This window comes from Bos mutus, chromosome 7, assembly GCF_027580195.1.
Source record: "Bos mutus isolate GX-2022 chromosome 7, NWIPB_WYAK_1.1, whole genome shotgun sequence".
Taxonomy (NCBI): Eukaryota; Metazoa; Chordata; class Mammalia; order Artiodactyla; family Bovidae; genus Bos; species Bos mutus.
Window position 1 is genome coordinate 99,042,048 of NC_091623.1, and position 23,145 is coordinate 99,065,192.

The 23,145-nt window shown below is 37.2% G+C and overlaps 1 protein-coding gene across 1 annotated transcript in view; it reads left to right on the plus strand.

The window, feature by feature from the left end:
• Positions 1 to 7,413: 7,413 nt before the first annotated feature.
• The window catches only part of SPINK5 (serine peptidase inhibitor Kazal type 5), an 84,037-nt gene continuing 68,305 nt past the window's right edge, over positions 7,414 to 23,145 (plus strand). Inside the window, exons 1-4 of the mRNA XM_070374898.1 lie at positions 7,414 to 7,572; positions 9,002 to 9,027; positions 12,962 to 13,089; positions 14,931 to 15,003. Of these exons, the coding sequence (XP_070230999.1) occupies positions 7,518 to 7,572; positions 9,002 to 9,027; positions 12,962 to 13,089; positions 14,931 to 15,003 (282 nt within the window). The 5' untranslated portion in view covers positions 7,414 to 7,517. The remainder of the gene's footprint in view (positions 7,573 to 9,001; positions 9,028 to 12,961; positions 13,090 to 14,930; positions 15,004 to 23,145) is intronic.

Genomic DNA, 23,145 nt, shown 5'->3' on the forward strand with positions numbered 1-23,145 from the left:
TTCAAATCCTGAAAGATGATACTGTGAAAGTCCTGCAGTCAATATGCCAGCAGTTTTTTGGAAAACTCAGCAGTGGCCACAGGCCTGGAAAAGGTCAGTTTTCATCCCAATCCCAAAGAATGGCGATGCCAAAGAATGCTCAAACTACTGCACAATTGCACTCATCTCACATGCTAGTATACTTCACTATCCTTGAAATTCTCCAAGCCAGGCTTAAGCAATACGTGAACCATGAACTTCCAGATGTTCAAGCTGGTTTTAGAAAAGGCAGAGGAACCAGAGATTAAATTGCCAACATCTGACGGATCATCGAAAAAGCAAGAGAGTTCCAGAAAAACATCTATTTCTGCTTTATTGACGATGCCAAAGCCTTTGACTGTGTGGATCGCAATAAACTGTGGAATATTCTGAAAGAGATGGGAATACCAGACCACCTGACCTGCCTCTTGAGAAACCTGTATGCAGATTAGGAAGCAACAGTTAGAACTGGACATGGAACAGCAGGCTTGTTCCAAATAGGAAAAGGAGTATGTCAAGCCAGTATATTATCACCCTGTTTATTTAACTTGGACTTCCCTGGTGGCTCAGATGGTAAAGAGTCTGCCTACAATGTGGGAGACCCAGGTTCAATCCCTGGGTCAGGAAGATCTGGAGAAGGAAATGGCAACCCACTCCAGTATTCTTGCCTGGAAAATCCCATGGATGGAAGAGCCTGGTAGGCTACAGTCCATGGGGTCACAAAGAGTTGAACACGACTGAATGACTTCACTTTCACTTTTATTTAACATATATGCAGAGTACATCATGAGAAATGCTGGGCTGGAGGAAGCACAAGCTGGAATCAAGATTGCTGGGAGAAATATCAATAGCCTCAGATATGCAGATGACACCACCCTTATGGCAGATAGTGAAGAAGAACTAAAGAACCTCTTGATGAAAGTGAAAGAGGAGAGTGAAAAAGTTGGCTTAAAGCTCAACGTTCAGAAAACTAAGATCATGGCATCCGGTCCCAGGACTTCATGGCAGATAGATGGGGAAACAGTGGAAACTGTCTGACTTTATTTTTTGGGTCTCCAAAATCACTGTAGATGGTGATTGCAGCCATGAAATTAAAAGACACTTACTCCTTGGAAGGAAAGTTATGACCAACCTAGATAGCATATTGAAAAGCAGAGACATTACTTCATCAACAAAGGTCCGTCTAGTCAAGGCTATGGTTTTTCTAGTGGTCAAGCATGGATGACCATGAGTTGGACTATAAAGAGAGCTGAGCACCAAAGAATTGATGCTTTTGAACTGTGGTGTTGGAGAAGACTCTTGAGAATCCCCTGGACTGCAAGGAGATTCAACCAGTTCATCATCCTAAAGGAGATCAGTCCTGGGTGTTCACTGGAAGGACTGATGCTGAAGCTGAAACCCCAATTTTTGGGCCACCTGATGCAAAGATCTGACTCATTGAAAAAGACCCTGATGCTGGGAAAGATTGAGGGCAGGGGACAACAGAGGATGAGATGGTTGGTTGGCATCACCGACTCAATGGACATGGGTTTGGCTGGACTCCAGGAGTTGGTGATGGACAGGGAGGCCTGGCATGCTGCAGTTCATGGGGCTGCAAAGAGTTGGACACAACTGAGTGACTGAACTGAACTGAAACCTCTATTTTTCATCCTGTAAAAACAGAACAAAATGGTATTTACTCTTTATTATTGTTCCTGTCAGTAAGTACACCTTAATGATGTACTTTATGTATGTACCTTATGTAATGATGTACATTATGGTACATAAAATGATGCACGATAAATGATAGCAAATTTTGTTTCTTTGCAAACAATTGAATAAAGAAAGCTGAGTGCTGAAGAATTGATGCTTTTGAACTGTGGTGTTGGAGAAGACTCTTGAGAGTCCCTTGGACTGCAAGGAGATCTAACCAGTCCATCCTAAAGGAGATCAGTCCTGGGTGTTCATTGGAAGGACTGATGCTGAAGCTGAAACTCTAATACTTTGGCCACCTCATGAGAAGAGTTGACTCATTGGAAAAGGCCCTGATGCTGGGAGGGACTGGGGGCAGGAGGAGAAGGGGACGACAGAGGATGAGATGGCTGGATGGCATCACCAACTCGATGGACATGAGTTTGGGTGAACTCCAGGAGTTGGTGATGGACGGGGAGGCCTGGCGTGCTGTGATTCATGGGGTTGCAAACAGTTGGACATGACTGAGTGACTGAACTGAACTGAAATATATTTTCCTAATTTTACCTACAAATTTGACAATTTTCTCATTGTAAGTATGCACATAAAATATTTCAGTATAAAATATGCATTACTCTTTTACCTAAATTCAGTATACTAGCTACTTCAGAATTAAGTCATTGTAATTTTCCCCCAAAGGACTTTGGCTTCAGAAACCTGTTTTCTACAGTCAGAATAAATCCTAGGAGACTTCAGAACATACAGAATTCCCAGGTAATGGATAGTATAGTGTCATGGAACAGGGGTCTCTGTAGTATCAACTGTAGGAGAAGCTGAATATTGTATTTAAGAACCAAATATTACACCAATACATGAAACTTAATACAGTCAAACATTAGGTATTGAATCATTCTGTTTTCTTAATCCTAATCTAACAAAAACAACAATTATATCTATAAATAGTAAGGTCTGTATGCTTAGTGATCAAACAGCACCCATCTCATCTTGTTCTTAGATAAAATGATATGCTTATCTCTATAGTCTCTTAGCCTTTCTAGACAGACAAAAAGAAATTCTCATAGAGGGAGTAAGATACAAAGAGGTGATTAAATAGATAATCCCACTAAGGGATTGTAGGCTTCCCTAGAGACTCAGATAGTAAAGCACCTGCCTGCAATGTGGGAGACCCAGGTTCAATACCTGGGTTAGTAAGAACCCCTGGGAAGGAAATGGCATCCCACTCTAGTACCCTTGCCTGGAAAATCCCATGGACAGAGGAGCCTGGTAGACTACAGTCCATGGGGTCTCAAGAAGTCGGACACGACTGGGTGATTTCATTATTCATTATAAGATATTGTAAGTAGAAAAAAATATGGGAGCCCCCTATAAGTTAATGGATAACTCAAGAAAGCAGATTTACTTAGCAATAAACCATGCAAGATGCACGAGACAGACCCCAAAACAATAAAACAGTGGTGACATGAGATTCCCATCCTGCCCAGTGAGCTCAGTAAGTTAATGATCTCCAGGACATGGTCTCTGCACACATAAAAAATAATAATTTGTGCACCTAGCTTGACCATGTAGGGACAAGAAAACTCCCTTGCTCAACCTGGAGGAGGAGCTAATTATGGAAGCGTGACATCTACTTAAGAAAGACAAAGAAGGTCTTCTCTCTCTCCCCGCTTTTCCTTTGATTGTAAAACTGTAGTTCCATAAGTTCTCAGAACATGGCATTTCTCACTTGCCCACTTGTAAACTTCAGAAGAATCCTATTCTAAAAAAATCACTTCTTAATCTATCACTTTGCTTACACTGAATTCTTCTCTGCGCTGAAACATAAAGGACTGTGGTAACAGAGCTCTTCAGAGCCCCGGAAAAAACACAATTGGTTTCAATACCTGTTAATAGGACTTTCAAAAAAAGAAGGGGGGTAAAGGCTGTTTTCCAGTTAGTGTCTTCAAAAAAGGAGAATTCAGACTTGTTAGTCAGGAAAAACATGAGAATCTTAGGAAAGGAAACAAAAAATTAAGAAAATAAAAAATTAATTCATGTCCTAAGAACTATTAGGTTATATACTTTGTCAATCATGGTCACAGCATGCTTCTTTTTATCATCATGGGTTTATGGTTGTGTGTATCTATGAATGTGCGAGAGCAGGCAATAAATAGAAAGGACCACTTTAGCAATAGAATGTTGTACCTAGTTTAAAGCACTATAACATCCAGATTCTCTTGAACTGCCTGAAAATCTATGCGCTGCCAATGAAGGGTGTAAAAAATAAGAAAGTGGCAAGGCTGGGACTACCATTGAGGCTAGTTCCTACTCTGAGGTTTATGAATGACACCATTTCTGGCAGGTAAGGAAAGGATAATGATACCTGCTCTGCTGCCTCACAGCATTGAATAAACAAGTCAAGACAGCTCATGGAAGACAGATTGTTTGGAAAGATGCAGAAGGTGGTTTAACTGTAAGGGACTATAGTTATTAAACTGTTGTGATCATCAAGGAAATCTCAGCATAGAAAAAGAGACCATCTGAACAGTGATCTGCTAACTTTGGATTTTAGAAGTAACCTTTGTCTTTAGTAATACTGCTGATCTGCAAAGTCTTGTTTCCTTCATAGTTTTCTTGTCTCTTCCCCATGTCAATATCCTTGATGCGGATTCAGATTCTGGGCCACTTGATACCTGTGTTGAATTGTAAAGTCTATACTTTTTGCAACCTAACTCCATTCCTTTTTAATGGGAAGGAAAAGGGTTGTGCATATTTGATGAAAAACTAAAAGAGCTGGGAAAAAAATTTAGAATTTAAGGAAAGTATTCTGACAACCTAATACAAAAGTACTCTATTAACCCAGCTCTCTAAAACCTTGGTTTCTTTCATTTGAATTTCAAGTCTATGGTTTTCGAAGTAAGACGTGATTAACAGAGTATGTGATCAATCACCTCTGGATTTACATGTCTAAAATGAAGTGGAGAAGTAGCTCTGATGACAAGAGCCAGCTGACACGTGCTTCTGGTATTGCAGTGCTCGCTGAATCTTCTCTTGGCGATTTTATTCTCCTGGAAGAGGTTATGAGTTTCAATCCTCTTATGCATCGTTTCATAAGGTTCTGGGTGTCCGTGAGGAACTCTTCTCCAGTAAGAAGGGAACTAACTCCTTCAATCCTTCCTCATAGCTGGGATACTTTAGAGACACAATCATCTTTCAGTTCTTTGTTACACCCTCTCACCACTTCCACTCCTGGGAAGACTGTCCATTTGGGCTAGATTTGATTTTCATCATTGCATATTACATAGTCACCAATTCAATTTAAGGCATTAAACTTTCCTACTATCAATAATGGGCTTCCCTGGTGGCTCAGTGGTAAAGGATCTGCCTGCCAGTGCAGTAGACATGGGTTCAATCCCTGGGTCAGGAAGATGCCCTGGAGAAGGAAATGGCAACCCACTCCAGTATTCTGGAAATCCCATGGACAGAGGAGCCTGAAAAGCTACAGTGCATGAGGTTGCAAAGAGTTGGACATGACTGACCGCACACCCACACACACACCATCAGTAAGAGTGTATGGTTAGGACACATTTCATATGTTCTACCAGAATAAACGGAAGATTAAAAAATTAGTATTGGCATGTCATTATACAGAAGATGATTTTTACAGGAATCAATGATGACCAAAATCTAGCAACAGCTTCAGCAAATTTAAATGGCTAATACTTTGATTTGTTTTAGGTATCATGGTTTAGAACACAATGATAGGATGAAAAAGAGAGCTTGTATCTTGACTTTTTGATTTTACTTCAGAATGTTTTGGGATTGTTATTTCTATGCTGAGCAAACTTAAATCTGTCATTGTGGACCACGTCTAAGAGATGTTGACTTTTCTTGGAGTCTTAGAAATTACCTAGGAAGCCACATTATTATAATGAGATGAAAATGCAAGACCAGCTATCAACTATAAAGCTTATCACATGTACTTGGAATTTTCCTGAACATTACATACACACACACACACACACACACACACATGATTTACCTCTAACTCTTATAACAATTGTACAGTATAGTTTTACTATCCCTACTTTACATATTTGGAAACAGGCTGAAAGAAAATAAGTGATTTGCCCAAGGCAACATGGCTGGTAACTTATGATCAAGATTTGAACCCAGGTTTACCATGAGCCAAAACCATGTTCATTTCCATTACACTGTATAGTTGCAAAGACAGAAATAGAAAAATTTTCTGATTCCCTGTCCCATTCTCTTTCCATTAAGCTATGACAGATATCAATTTTCTAATCTGTAATAGTAATGCAATCTGAACTTGCTTTCTATGGTTACTAATTTTACTAAACTGTTGGAAAGAAATACAGAAATACAGCACAGACCTTGAGACCAATGATTATATTTTATAGGAAAGAAATTATTTCATGAAAGAAAGAAAAGGAAACACAATGGCTTTGATGGTATATTCAGAATATTGACATGACCTCAGCATTGGCTAGCCTTAGATCAGTTTTCTGAAACAATCTTTAAAAGGGCTTTGATCCCATTGAATCCAAAATTTCCTTTCTATAGATTTGGAAATGTATAGAATACCAGAATCCAACCATTTGGCTTTGATTTCAGTCACCTTTGCGTAATTCTCCAGGTGCTTTATTGAATGGAGTAAAATAAACCAGTAGACAAAAGGCATTGCTTATAGAATGGAAGAAGGAACTAAGGAGAAGATACTTTCTCTGGAAAAGTTATCTATACTTTTAGATATTTTGTTTCTTCTTTACTTCTTGGGAAACTAAATAATGAAGTATTACAGGAGTAAACTTAATCTAAAACTGATTTAAGTGAAAATTTCCAAACAGTAATTTGCAAAGTGATGGACTGTGGAAAGTTAAATCGTGCATCTCTAATGTTTATGATTATGATGTTTGGCTAGCTACAGAAAAAGCTTGCACATTTAAAATGTCTTTCAGATTGAAAAACTTTAAAAGTAGCTGTGTGCAAGCTTTTTTTTTTTTTTTTTGTGGAGAATGTGAGTAGCTATGCACAAGTTTCAATTTCACATCTTTCTGCCTTTACTAATGTATAGTGGGTGAAAGCGTATGGAGTTGAAAAAATGTTGAAATTGTGGTCTTCTCTTCCATCTCAATGGTGCGCTTTTGGGAAACTCATAGCTTTTTCTGTTAGTTTCTGTTTCCCCAAGTCTTCAGTGTTTGAATTTTGATAGTTATCCCTTAGGGTCATTTTATAACATATATGAGTCTGTGACACTGAATTGAAACACTCTAGGACAGATGCAGATGGAAGCAAAAGGAACCCTGGGTGCTCTTGCTAGCAGCAGCTTTCTCCAGATGTCTTTAAATCTTTACCTGACTTGTAGGACAACCCATCTGCCTTATTTTCCCCTCCCTTCTCACTTATGAAGGGAGCTGAATTAGAAACACATTTGTGTATGAGGAAATGTGTCTAGGGTTGGTGAGAAATTCAGTTCTCATATTGGACTCTGGAGTGTTAAACTTTGAGTTTTGGACATAATCTCTTGCCTTCTAGGGCAGGTATCTTGAAAACACATTAGAACTACTTTAGAAATAGCTTTTGTGCGAATCTGCCACCTTGACAGGATCCTAAAAGATGGAAACTAAATTGATGTGGTATATTAAGTTTAGCATGACCTTGAACAACTGGTTTTGCAGTGTTGGCTGTTGTGGGTGTTACCCACAGTTATATTATAAAAGTGAGCTGCATCTCCACGGCTTCAGTCTTAGAGCACCAGCTGGTGAGCAATGCAAGAAGCAGACTGGTAACCAACTTACATCATCATCAACATGAAGATAACCACAGTGCCAATGCTTCTGACCCTGGCTGTTTGTCTCATACAAGGTGAGCAATTTGCCTATAATCTAAGCCTCTTGCCACACATTCCAAAGCTCTAGGCAGAGACTTCTCTCCCTTCCTCCCTCCTCAGTGTGTGTGTGTGTGTGTGTGTGTGTGTGTGTGTGCTTGTGCGTGCGTGCGCACATGCATGTGTATACAAAACCCTGAACTATCTTGCCAGACATAGAGTTTTGAAGAATTACATATGCAACTTTATAAATAGGGTATCTTTAAAAAGGACATGTAGTGTGAGATAATCTGAATTTTTATCCATCAGAAATTCTTCCATTAATTCAACATTAATTCTGAAAAGCTAATAGAGTCTTCTCCATATTCCCCTCACCAAACATATAAGTTCATAGTGATATGAATTATATATATATACATATTTAGAATATTAAATGCATGAAACATAATTATATGAATCATGTAGACAACAGATATTTAAAACTTAGATGTACTTAATATGTATACTTTAATACTCTACTTATATATAAACATTAAAAAATCAAATTCAATCATCTGGTTTTAAACCAGCATGCTTTCTAGCAAATTTTATTTTTGTGTTTTCAAATCCTAAATGAATTGAAAGTATTTCTTCTACATGGTAAGGGTCTTTCTTCTTTGGGTGCCAGGAGATGATAGGTTTTTGATTTTGCTATCTGAATTTGAAGGGAACACAGATTACCTAGACTTAACTTGCTGTGAAGTTTTATGTATTTTAAAAGGAAACTTCAGAGATGGAGAGTGAGGAGACTATTATACACAAATGATACCCACTTTCCTAAAATGAGTGTCTTGGTACCAAAAATAGTCTGTTAATGAGAGAGCGTATTAGTCTGTAATTTTAATTTTAATGTTCTGTGACCAATACCTTCATATTAATAATACAGACATATTATACTGATGGGAACTAATAGCTTTGTTAAAAACACAGAAACAGGTGTTTATGAATCAAGGCATAATATTTACCAGATCTCTAAATTTTGTGGCTGTGACTAGGAGACAGTATTACCAGAATCCAGAAAATTTAATTTTATGTACATAGGATATAAACTTTATGCTACACTATTCCTTAAAACTGTGATTGATATATTGGATATGTGTGTTATAATTTTAAAAGAAGCCTACAATACTTTGTTCTGAAAGGATTTTTTAAGAAGTTAGATATTTTGAGGGGGTCAGAAAGTATATGAATATTATTTTTTGAAGAAATTGGCACTTTATGAATGAGAGGTCTTTGTTATTGTATATACTGCTGGTGCAATGCCCTCACTTTACTTGCCATGGTGCATTTTAATGTGTTCAAATCAATTTGTGGTTTTAAAATATATTGTTGTTAAAATAAGCAAGAAACTACACTCAGTGGATTGTTCATTTTACTTATTAAATGTTGTACATTCCCTTAACTTTGGTTTCTGTATTTTTGTCCCAGATGCTGCCAGTGAAGATGTAAATCAGGTTAGTCCTGCTTTTTCTGTTCATTGAATTCATTCCAAGATCCCTGAAGAAAAATGTTCTGTGACCAACACCTTCATATTAATAATACAGACATATTATACTGATGGGCACTAATAGCTTTGTTAAAAACACAGAAACAGGTCTTTATGAATCAAGGCATAAATCACACACACACACACGTCAATGCATTAATGATAACAGAGGTTGGCAAGAGGTTGTCTATCACACTAAAGGAATGCTTTACAATTCCACAAACAAACACATTAGTGAATTACTCTTGTTCAGCTTAATAGCTGAAAAAGTCATGACGCACACAGGAAGCTGAAATAAGTTTTCTTATGATCACTATGCAAAAAGGAATTGTCTATATCGTGTATATATTCAGTGTATATAGTTCATTCAGTACATATTTACTGAGCATTTTTTGTATGTCAGATCCTGTTTTGAGGTGCCAGGAATATAAAAACAAAAAAAGAATCCTGCCATCATGGAGTTTACCTTGTAAGGGAAGAAAACAGACAAGGTAGTAAGTAACTTAGCAAAATATACAGTACATTAAATAATGATTAGTGCTAGAAGGATAGAAGATAGGAATTTCTGTGGATGGAAATGGTATCAGTTCTTCTCAATAGTCAACTAAGTTTCCTCTGAGAAGATAGCCTTAGAACAAGGATAGCATAAGATGCAGAGGGAGTGAATCATGAAGATACTTGCAACTCACAGCAGACTGAGCAGAAGCACCTGTGTTTAATTTCTATAGAAATTAAATATTTTTTAATATATTTGAAAGCCACATTGAGAGAGCCAATTATACACACACACACACACATGCATGCACAACTGTGCCATTATTTCAGATTTAAAATATTTCTGGTTATGAAGCAGATATTTACGTCTCTCAAAAATCATGAACATTAGAAGAATAAAATAATACAAAGATTGTTTTCTACACCAAAACTCATAAACATGATTAAAATACTCTTGCTGTATTTTATTAACTTTTTTTAAAAGAAACTTGTTACAGGAATATTCTAGAGAATTCCATTATAGTCTCTGTTATTTCATTGAAGTTTGCTGATTAAAGAGGTTCAGAAACTTCCATTGCATAAGTAGAGTGGGATGATAGGGTAGGAAAAAAGACTGGATTTTTGATAATCAAAGAGCGTGCTTGTTTGGATATTTTATACTCAAAAAAAAGCGTATTGTGTAAATCTCTCTGTGCATGAAGAAATATGTTTATTTTTTCAGAGTCTATGATAATGGGTGGTAGTTTCTAGTGCATACTTCAAATTTTGCACTGATATTTCTCATACTGTTAAATTCTTATTTCACTGAAAAGCATTTTAAAAACAGAAATTTAGCCTCCTCTTATGTTGACAAAAGCAAAAAGAATATGAAAAGTGATTATTTATCTGGAAAAAATTCAGATCATAGTCTGAATATTTTGTCAGAAATGAAAACTATTGATTTGGTCTTCCTTACAATGCTGGATTTTTTTATTTTCCGAGTTTGGTAGCTCGAGGTCTTTCTAGTACCATAAAACATGTTGAATGTTACAAACATGTGCCAGAGCAGCACAGAAAAGCACCAGAGTGATCTACAAGGATCCTTACTAAATGCTTACATTTGTCATCCCAGAAGGGTAATTACGAAGCCACATCAACCGTGTTGGTGCTTTAACATAGAGCAGGGGTGATACCAGCTCCTGGGGTTTATTCGGATGCCTGGGGAGGGACAATGGAAGACAATGAGACGGGTATCACAGCCAGTGAAAGAAAACAGAAAGAGCTTGGCCCTACAGGGCTCCAGTTTTTCTGAAATAAGTGGAGAAAACACGGAGAGCAACAAACAAAATTGAGCCAAAGACTGGAAATTACATCATGAGTAAACAGTTGCAGGGAAGTCATCTCCCCACCTCAGAACCCCTGATGGTCCAGACCTGTTCCTGTTTCAACCTTCTCTATTATGGTCTTTGGGAAGCTATTTCACTTTTCCCAAAGAAAAATGCAACTGTTTCTTTCAATTTTTATGGACTTTTCCTCTTGCCCAAGAGAATATACTGGATAACCTCATAACTCAGAAAAATAGCACTGAATTCCATCTTTACTGATTACAAACTGTGAACAAATTTCTAAACCTATTTTTTGGGACTCTGTTGTCCATTTGTGTGGGAAAAAAAATAAGAGAAGAGGGTCTTTCTCGGATTTAGGAATTTATCTAATTGTGATATTGGAGAAATCCAATTCAGGAATTATTTTCGTTGACAATGTTCTTTTAGAGTTGACCAATAGAAACTATTTAAAGCTTCATTCTTCATGAATTTTTGTTTCTAGTATGTTCTTTAAGACCTGCCTCACAAGAAATATATATTTATTACAAAGACACCAGGCTCTTCTCTCATTCCATGACAAGAATTTTATTTGGACTTTATAGGTTCAGTTATATCCAGCCAGTTAAGCAGTAACTTGCAACATCAGCATAAAATACTACAGAATCAGAGACCAGACATGGATCTCAAAAGACCTAGTTGTCAGTCTGCTGCCATAAATTGTTATTGTGCTACTCAGATAAAATCACTGGTTGGTGATCATAATCTTAGAGATGTCTTAGTAGGTTACCCTTAGCAAAATTTCCCAGGGCTGGTCTCTGAAATTATGTATTCTTCTTCATCATTAATCATTCTTCATTCTGCAAGTGCTATCACCTGCCTCCCAAGTATAGGATGCTGGGTTAGGTACATCATTGTCCATTAGATGGTAAACACCATTTAGGCCAAGGATCCTTCTGCCTTATTTATTGCTATATCCATGGCACCTAGAAGAGTATAGTATCCTCATAGTGTTTGTTGACTGACTGAATGATTACTATAAAGATATAGGAGGTTGAGTAGAATTCTATAATCAATCCTTTGGAACAGGTGCATTTGTCAGCATTGGATCAAAGGCTTGATTTAATTACTTATGTTTTCTGTTATGAGGATATTGAAGCCTTTTTTCAAAGTCAAAACAAAACAAAATATAGACCAGTGAATTTCCTAAACTAATAGGCAATGTAATATTTTAAATCAGTGCTTTACTAGGTAGTGCAAATGCACCATTAATACTAAGCTCCTAGAAAAAAATTGAGTGTCATATACCCGGCCTTCATTAAATATATTGAGTATCTCAGAGGTTAAAGCGTCTGCCTGCAATGTGGGAGACCTGGGTTCGATCCCTGGGTCAGGAAGATCTCCTGGAGAAGGAAATGGCAACTGACTCCAGTACTTTTGCCTGGAGAATCCCATGGACAAGGAGCCTGGTAGGCTGCAGTCCAAGGGGTCGCAAAGAGCTGGACACGACTTCACTTTTACCTTCACTTTCTAACCTTCTCAGCAACCTTTACATATACCTTTCAATGACAATTATTATTGAACTATGACATTAGACATTTTTATATGTATGAGCTTAGCATATTCCAATAATAAGCGTGGCAACAACAACAGCTATACTAAACAGGAAGAAGAGGTGAGGTAGAGAACCTAATTATTGAATATCTACAAAGTATCAGGCCCTCTTTGAGGGATTTACATGCTTATGATATTTAATCCACACAAAACTTATGAAGCATGTATACTTATAAGTGGGCCTTTGAGAATTTCATTTGCCATGACTATTGGACTTATAAATGAGAACCCTGTCATATAGGCTCAGATTTTTTGACTCCAAGTCCCTTGTTCTTTCCATTTTGCTAATGGTTTTAGATGAATGCTTTTAGATGAATTTTCAATCTCCAACTGGCAATCCAGATTCATTATTTTTATTTGTATTATCTGTATCAAGTTGAGTGAATGTCTTCCATACAAAGAGGGTAGTGGTTATGAAATAACACTGTTCTTAGAAGGTAAAACTTGCTGTGATGAGGTTTCTGTAAACACTTTTTTCATATTTTTCCTAAGGAAACATGCAGTGAATATCGAGTATTGATGAAAAATGGAAAACTGTTCTGTTCCCAAGATAAAAAATCTTTTCAAAGTCCTGATGGAATAATGTTTGTCAACAAATGTGCTATGTGCAAAATGATATTGTGAGTAAAGTTTATCTTTCTTTCAATTGTTTTGAATTACCACTATTCTGTGAACTCAATATATTTTTATTTTCTGTCACGTATATTTTTCTGAATCTCAGTTGGTAAATAATAATGCTCAGCAGATGATACCTTTTGTCAAGTAAAGTTGGATAAATGCCTCCCACCCACAAAGATTTTAATAAGCACTTATGGTGTTTCAAAATATCCCAGAGGACTCAGTATCAGTACCTTATGTAGTACTTAATAGTCTTTTGAGGATGTGGTTCCAAGTTGAGTTTTCTTACCTTGGGAGAAAATGATTCTTGGGCCTGTTAAGACCTGACACTGTTGTATCCCTGAGAATGATGTGATAGCCAACCAGGAGAAGCAGGATATAGCCTGACTCTGGGAGCTCCCAGTAGGGCTTTAGACCTCTAGGATTATGCTAGCATGAAAGGACTCTAGAATCGATTGTGGCTTCCAACTGCCTGCAACACAGAATTAATATCCTGGAAGTTTACTGACACCTTTGCAATGCTTCCTAACTTGATTTCCTTCTCTCCAGTGACACCCAAAAAAAGTTTGGGTTGGAAAAGGAAAACCCTCAAATCAAAGAAACTTAATTTACTTTTGAACAGGGAATCCATTCTCAGTTTCTGACCGTCAAAACTTCAACTCTGGTACCAAGACAACACTAAGCTAACCCATTGAAGATAATTATAACTGGTAATGTGTCAAGGGATTTTATCTGACATACTTATTAATATTGGGATAACAAAGCTCTGATCACATATGCTTCTAATGAAGACATTTTGGAAGATGAAGGAAGGCAGGGCAAAATTTAGGGAGGGGAGACTCCCAGGGCAAGCTGAAGAATCCTTAGTCTTTTGAAAGCTGACTGTAAACCAGTAGGTATATTACTTACTAAAGAGTTTTCTACTTGTTAACATAAGATGTTTAGATAGGAGACTGAAACTATGAGTAAAATAAATTTATTGAAAAATAAAACAAAAATACAATGCCTTTAAATATGCAAGGCAGGTTATTTATCACTTTGAAGTCACTCAGTCAATTATTATGTTACTTATGTAAATTACATTGAGATAAACTTGGAAACCTGGAAAGAAGGAGACTGCATGAGGCATTAAGGTTTTCTTTAAATTGCTCAGTGTGCTCTGTGGGTCCTTAAGAGGCTGGAGCCTAAGACCAAGACAGGCAAGCAGATTTGGGGTTGATGTGAATACAGCCTTTCAAAGAGAGCCTTCTGAAAATAGTACAAATGGCTTTTAGAGCTGGTGACCATCTGGATGTTGGCAGTATTTATGGTGGGTAGTGTGTTGTGCCAGAGAAGGCAGTGGCACCCCACTCCAGTACTCTTGCCTGGAAAATCCCATGGACGGAGGAGCCTGGTAGGCTCCAGTCCATGGGGTCGCTAAGAGTCAGACACGACTGAGTGACTTCACTTTCACTTTTCACTTTCCTGCATTGGAGAAGGAAATGGCAACCCACTCCAGTGTTCTTGCCTGGAGAATCCCATGGACAGAGGAGCCTGGTGGGCTGCCGTCTGTGGGGTTGCACAGAGTCGGACACGACTGAAGAGACTTGGCAGCAGCAGCAGCAGCAGTGTGCTGTGCAGTTAACAATAGAGATTGTTGCCTTCAATAGGAATACATTTAAGATGGATGTATTTCAGTACTCAGGAGAAGTCTGTGGTATCTGTGGTCAATTCTGGACATACTTCCATTTCTGACAAGCTAGACTGGGCTGAGAACAGCCAAAATTCAGTTTACCATGTATGATGTTAGTCCTAAAAATTGGGCAAGCATGTCTGAGCTATTCTATTCTTTGCTATCTTCCAGGGAAAAAGAAGCAAAATCCCAGAAAAGGTACAGGCTTTTAACAAGAGCCTCCAGGGCTACTGCCCCAGGAAAGGTGAGACTGTTTTGAGTCAACTTGTCTTACTTGCTTTGGAGATCACATTCAACTCTATTCAGATCTGTTTATTTCCTTATTACTAGGTCATCACCTGTTGTAAAGCCAGCTACTTAGAAGGGAGGGAACAGGGCTTAGTCCAGGGGTGGGCTAAATATGTGGTACCGCTTGTCCATAGGCCCAACCCATGACCCAACTCTCTGAAAACATTCTGGGCACTAACAGATGTAAGAGTAAACCAGTGTGGTGACTGCCTTGCATGGTCATTTCTCATTCCTACTATCCTGTCTCGGTTCCAACAAGGCCTTCATGGGACTATAGAACTAAGTTCAAGTCTCAGAATTTGGACAATTTATGTATCTCTGGGTCTCAGTTTATTCGCTTTTGATATGGAACATGGGTCAAATGAGAATCTAAATTTAAAAGGTCAGCTACAGTGTTTAACATGTGTTAGCAGGCATGTGACTCATTTCCTTTCTCTTTTCCTCTGAACATATTTTCTAATACTTGGAGATTTCCTCTAATTCAAGTAGACTGGCTTGTTTATATCTATTTTGCAAATTGGAATTCAGGCTAATATTTGTTGGAGAAAACTGTTCTGTGGTAAAATTTTAAAAAATTAAATAAAATGAAAAAACTATACAGATGCAACCCAACACACAACCACTTCCCTTTATACATAATTTTTCCATGATACAAAAATTTTTATTTGTATAAAAAAATAAAAATTCTAAGCCCTGATTGGGCAAAGTCTCTGGCTGGCCTACAATATCTCACAATAAGGTATTGATGAAGCTGGAGCTATCACAAGGTGTTCTGACAACTAGTCATATTATTCCAGGTCTCCTATGTAGCTTCTTCTCCAATATCTTCTTTCTCTTCCTCCTCTCATGCCTCTGACACATAACCAAAATGATCAGTCAAGGAAGGCACACCCAAATTACCTTAATATCCCTGGTCTAACCAAGCTAACATCTTCCTTGTCAGTGTTACTCAGGACTGTCTGAGCACCTCAGCTTCCACAATAGACCTGGTCAACCAAAGTCTTTGCCTGGGCTCAAACGGTCTCACTTTTACAACAATGACACAGTCACCATGCAACTGATCAATAACTACAAACTCTGAGGAAAAGGGGGCTGCTTTTATGCTCCCCAAATCTGTGAGGGTCAGAAAGGTTTACTTGATTTTTCAAATCTGCCTTTCGTTGTCACATTTAGAGAGAGGCTTATAATGTAAAATCCATTCTCCTCCTCCTCCTCTTTTTTCTTCATGAAAAGCATATATATCAATGGTGCTTTAAAAAATTCAAAATACAAGTAAGTGACAAAAATCCCCCAAATACACCACACACACACACACACACACACACACACACATATATCATTTTTAATGCTACTGTTTTAAAACATTACTAGTGATATGTTTTCATACACAGACATATATTTGCTGAATTTTAAAATAAGAGCTTTAAGAAAATTCTAGAATATCGAAACAATATACTTCTCTGTTATCATTTTATGCCTGAATTATAATTTTGACCTCTCAATAACGTTCTTATGGTTACATATTTTGCTACCTAGGAAATGATTTACTTATAAATGAAGGCAGTTAATATTTGGCTGTGTGCCTTAAAGTAATTTCCTTCTAGATTTTTACATGTCTGTGAATAGATTAATGCAACTATACATTTTTATTGTTGCTATTTTTCTCCTCACTATAAAAGAAAACAATCTACTCTCTCTGTTTAGATTTCTCCCATCAAAAATTAACCCTGCCTCTTACTCTCAGAGTAAGATGCTCTACCTGTTCAAGAAAGTTTCTCCTACAGACATCCTCTCTCTTGCACCATCAATCTATTCTTCATTAGTGTATCTGTCATTCTTTAACCTTATAATTCTGATATCCATTCCATCAACAAGACTTGTTGGTTTTGCCTCCAACTAATATTTCAATTTGACTCCTTTTCATGATTTTCATTCCTACCACCCAAGTTTTCTGAACTTGCATAATTTCTAAGCATAACATCTTTGGTCTATGTAGAAACTTTTGTTTTTTAATTGATCATTTCATTCATTCAGTATTTCTCATTGATTTAGGTTGCCAGCTTTCTAGTATATTAAGTAGGGTTACATGTATGTGTTTCAGAGTTCCTTATTTGTTCATATTAGTTCATTTCTTTAATAACTAATAATGCAATTCCTCTTTCTCAGTTTTTCAAAGTTGACTTACCTATGCACAGGAAATACATTTTCCACATGAATATTTGAAATAAAGAAATTTACTAAGTTTATTAAAAAATCAAACGAGTTTGGGAACTCGAGATAGTTCAGGCTACAGAGAATTTATAAATTAATTTGCATAAAATTGACTTTTTACAATAGTAACTTGCCTACGCGAAAGGCATAGAATATCATATCATTAATTCATGTAATTTTTGTGGCTTCCCTGGTGGCTCAGAGGTTAAAGTGTCTGCCTGCAATGCGGGAGACCCAGGTTCGATCCCTGGATTGGGAAGATCCCCTGGAGAAGGAAATGGCAACCCGCTCCAGTATTCTTGCCTGGAGAATCCCATCGACGGAGGAGCCTGGTAGGCTACAGTCCATGGGGTTGCAAAGAGTCAGACATGACTGAGCAACTTCACTTTATGAAATCCAAAAAATATTCTCCACAGGTATTTTTATGTTTTTGCTAAGACTTAGAAAATTGGCAATTTTACTGCTCTTTTGAGTGGTATTTTTGTTATTTATGGTATTTATACCTGATTATTGTTGGCATAGACAAATTCTATTGATTTCTATAAGTTGATCTCATATTAAAAACCTTTATGATACCTTGTTAATTATTATTTTTTACATGTTAATTCTCTTGTATTTTTCTTGGAAGCTGATCACATCATCTGTAAATAATAGAAGTTCTGTAACTTTTCAATTTTGTTACTTTATTTCTTTTTCTTTCATCATTGGCAATAATCTAGAGTTCATACAGTAGTTCAACAGTAGCAATGATAATGAACTTCAAACTGCCCTTTCTTGTTGTGAAGTTGCTCAGTCGTGTCTGACTCTTTGCAACCCCATGGACTGTAGCCTGCCAGGGTCCTCCGTTCATGGGATTTTCCAGACAAGAATACTGGAGTGGGTTGCCATTTCCTTCTCCAGAGGATCTTCCCGATCCAGGGATCGAACCTGGGTCTCCCACTTGTAGGCAGACGCTTTTACTGTCTGAGCACTAGGGAAGTCCTTAAGATAGCCCTTTCTCGGCCCATCTTAAATGCTATATATCTATAAAGTTTCTCCATTATATATAATGTTTACTATAGGTTTTTTTTTTTTTCTGTAAACTTTAATAAGTTTAGAAGTTCCTTTCTGTTTTTATTCTTCTCAATATGTTTTACTCATTATCACATGCCTTCTTGGCAACTATTGAAATAATTTTACAATTTTTCTCTTTCAATCAATTAATATAATACATTTCTGGATAACCACACTGATGCTAAATCATTATTTTCTCAGAGTAAATCATACTAATCACATTGCATTTTTAGTACACTGTTGAATTTGCATTGTTAATATTTAGAAAATTTGAAGCTATTTTTATAAGTGAAATGAGTCTCTACTTTTCCCTTTTAATTATTCTCATGTGGTTGGGAATCAATGTAAAATTACCCTGAGGGGTGGCACTTCAAACTATTGCTGAATCAGGAGTTCAGCAAATTCCCTCCCCAAGGAACAACAATAATGCTACCCAAAATTGAGTAAAATAACCACTTTAGCACTCTAGAAATTGACCAGCAGCCTATGTTAATCTGATAATCAGTTATGTTTTAAAAACTGTTGAACTTTGGATAAGAATGATGGGAGTCTATGGTCCTCTTGCTTAATAATAATCACATCTCACCCCCATGGCTTGGTTGATACGAAGGGTCTACCAAAGAAGAGAAGACTGTGGATCAGTAACTGCATCGCCAATGTTGAAAGGGGTTTATTGAATTTGGAGTTGTGGGAAACTGTCATATCCAGAGATATTTTTGGTTGCTCCAGTGAGGAGAAAGATCTTAGGGCTGTAGCAGTAAGCATATTTCTGGCTAAGTCTTCATAAAGGGGCAGCAGAGGCTAAAAGGGACTAAGCAATTCAAAGTCCTGGCCAATCATGAAGCTATGGGCAAGCACTTACAAGACACAAGAATATCCTCAAGAAAAGCAAATGCTGAGGCAGATATAAAAATAGCCTGAGTTTTTAATATTCTCCCATACATACATAGGTCCTTCTGTGGAGGATGAAAACTTTACTGGCTTTGAGAAGTTTGTGCATAAACTGTGTCCAATCATTGGCCTGCTGCTAAGTTACGCAGATCTAGGGAGAAGCAGCTCTGAGACTGCATTAAAAAAGAATTAGTAGGAGACTTCTCTGGTGGTCCAGTGGCTGGGAATCTGTGCTTCCAGTGCCGGGGGCCCTGATTCAATCCCTGGTCTGGGAGCTACATCCCACCTGCCGTGGCTGAGAGTCTGTATGCTGCAACCAAGAATCCTCATGCTGAAAGTAGGAGCGCGTACCACAACTAAAGATCCCTCATGCTGCAATGAAGATTGAAGATCCTGTGTGCTCCAGCTGGGACTGGGCACGGCCAAATAAATAAATAAAAGCAAATGTTAAAAAATTAGGAAACTTGAAGATAGATTAATAAAGTTTAACAGAAGTAGTACAGAAGGAAAAAAATATTGACCAAAAATGTACAGAGTCGCAGAGCCCTTGAGACAAGTATATCAATACATGTGAAACAGGGATGTCAGAAATAAAAGAGGGAGACTGGATAGAAAAGTTATTTGAAGAAAAAAATGGCTTAAAATGTATCAAATTACTGGGCTTCCCTGAGAGCTCAGTTGATAAAGAATCTGCCTGCAATGCAGGAGACACTGGTTTGATTCCTGGGTTGGGAAGATCCCCTGGAGAAGGGAAGGCTACCCACTCCAGTATTCTGGGCTGGAGAATTCCATGGACTGTGTAGTCCATGGGGTTGCAAAGAGTTGGACACGACTGAGTGACTTTCACTTCATGTATCAAATTGGATGAAAAAATTAATCTTTATAGTCAAGGATTTCAACAAATTATAAATAGGATAAAGGAGATTTACAGCTAGGCTCAGGCTTCCCTGGTGGCTCAGTGGTAAATAATCTGCCTGCCTATACAGCAGATTTGAGTTCCATCCCTGGGTTGGGAAGATCCCCTGGAGAAGAAAATGCAACTCAATTCAGTATTCTTGACTGGAAAATTCCATGGACAGAGGAGCCTGGCCGGCTACAGTCCATGGGGTCACAAAAGACTCAGACATGACTTATGATTAAACAGTACCTCCACCACCACCTAGGCTCCTCATGATGAAAATGCTGAGATCAAGAAAGAATTTTAAAAGAAGCAAAAGAAAAAACAATGCATTATATATACAGGTTATAATTGATGACTGGCTTGTCATTTAAAATAATGAGGTTCAGAAGGCAATGGAATGAGATGCTCAAAGTGCTGAAAGAAAAAAAAAATGTTAACCAATATTCTATATCCACAAAAATTATCCTGTAAAATTAAGTCAAAATAAAGATATTCCCATATCAATGAAATCTGAGAGAATTTGTTGCCTACAGATTTTACAAGTAATAATATAGTTCTTTAGAAAAACGAATGACCACCAGATGATAACCTGGAATTATACAAAGAAATAAACAGCACTAGAAATGGTAAATATGGTATACTCTATAAATATATGTTGCTTATTTTCACCTAGCTTCTTTTGAAGATATTACATACAGCAATGATTATAATGCTGTTTTACTGGGTGTACAAATATTATATAACATATATAATAGTTATAGTACAAAAAGGGATAGAGGAAATAGAGCTACAATTAGGGCAAAGTTTCTATATTTTACTAAAATTAAGTATTCATTGGTAGTAAATTGTGATCAGTTAGGATGCTTATTATAATCACCAGAGTAACCAATCAGAAGTGACATGTATACCTCCAATTAAAAATAAATTAAAAAAAAGAAATGACATGTATAATAAATACATAAAATCAACATGAGAATAAAAGAGACACACTAGTAATATTTAACCCAAAATAAGGCAGTAGTAGACGAATAAAGAAGTAAAAAGAACAAGAGTGTATTGAAAACAAATAGAAACATAGCATATATAGATACTATCCTATGAATAATTATATTAAGTGAAATGGTTTTGACATCCCAATAAAAAAGGCTGAGATTGTTATATGCTAAGAAAAAAAAGCAACTGTGCCTCTAGTACATACTCCTTGAATTCAAAGTTTTAGAAAAATGGATTTTAAAGCTATTTGAACTGGGGCATTCTGGGGAGAGAATATCTTAGACTAACATATCTGCTGCTGCTAAGTCACTTCAGTCGTGTCCGACTCTGTGCGACCCCATAGACGACAGCCCACCAGGCTCCCCCGTCCCTGGGATTCTCCAGGCAAGAACACTGGAGTGGGTTGCCATTTCCTTCTCCAATGCATGAAAGTGAAAAATGAAAGTGAAGTCGCTCAGTCGTTCCCAACTGTGGGGTGCCATTGCCTTCTCCGAGACTAATATATCAGTTAATATTTATTCATCTGTTCAACTTTCCTCCTGCTTATTATCCCAGTGTAGATATTTTATATGAGTTTTATAGCCATGTCTCCATTTTGATATCCATACAGATACTCACAGTATGCTTCAACTGTGTTTCTCAATGTTGATACAATTATTTCTAATATCATTGTGCATGGGTGCTAAGTCGCTATCCTTAAACTGTTATCCTCTCTTTCATCAGTTGTACTAGAAACTATAACCTTAGATTTTTAAAAGAGCATTAATTCGCTTTTGGCTACGCTGGGTCTTCATCGCTCTGTGGACTTTTCTCTAGCTGCGCTGAGCAGGGGCTCACCCCTCAGTTGCAGCGCGTGGCTTCTCTTGAACACAGGCGCCAGGTTACCTGTGCTTTAGTAGTTTACTACTGAGCCACCAGAGAAGCCCAACATTAGCTTTATATTAATTTTCTCTGTAGTTTCTGTTCTTTATGTCATTCATTCCTATTTATGTCTGCTCTGCTGCTCATTTTACAATGAGCTGAGCAATACTTTGGTCTTTAAATTTTCCTTTTTTAAATTTCATGACAAGGGTATTTGAAGGTATCGGTAATCATCTACCTCAGATTTACTCCTGAAGTGTTTTCCTGTGTCATTCTTTGCCAGTCATTTCTTAATTTTCCTCCCTCCCAAAGTTATTTAGTAATACATTATTTGATTTTCAAATATGCGATAATTTTTCCATTTAAAATTAACCTTTAATGTGATTGAATTATGTCTAAAGTGCATAGGCCATTTGACATTGATCCTCTGGAATTTCATAAAACTTTGTGGCCTGATAAATATTCTGCTTTTATAAATGTTTTATATGTTCTGAAAAAATTGTTTATTTTCTGTTTCTTGGATGTAATTTTCTATTAAAATCTAATAACTTAAACATCTTAATTTTTTCCTTTGATATGTCAGTTTCTGAGAAGTGTGTGTTAAAACCTCTAATATCAGTTATTGATTTATGTAATGATTACATTCTATTGCTTATTGTTTGACATATTTAGAACCTATATTATTGAATATATGCTCATGATTATTATGCTTTCTCATTATTTTCTTCCCTTATGTAATGTCCTTCTTTGTTATCTATGATGCATTTTGGACTAAATTCTATATATTAAGTATTATTATTGTTGCTTCTGCTCTCTTCTTAGTTACTTTTCTTATCCTATTATATTTGTGTATTTTTCAACTTTAATTTTTTTTAGTAATTTTTTTTCTGCTAAAGTGAGCTAGAAAATATTCAAGGCCAAGCTTCAGCCTCTGCCTCTCCTGGTGAGTGTCAGGAGAGGACAAGGGATAAGTGCCAGAGCTGAAGGTTCTAGAACCAGCGTTGCTAACTCTAGTTTGCTGCCTCTTGACCAGGTCAGGAATCCACCTGTAAGCTCTCAGAAATTGTCAGCATCAGGAAGAGGTGTTCTCTGTGGGCTGTGATCCACCAGCCCTTGGAGTTTGGAGGAGGAGGTGGAGGTGGAGTAGTAAATGCTTGCACCTGTTCTCACCACCTCCCAGCTGGGCTT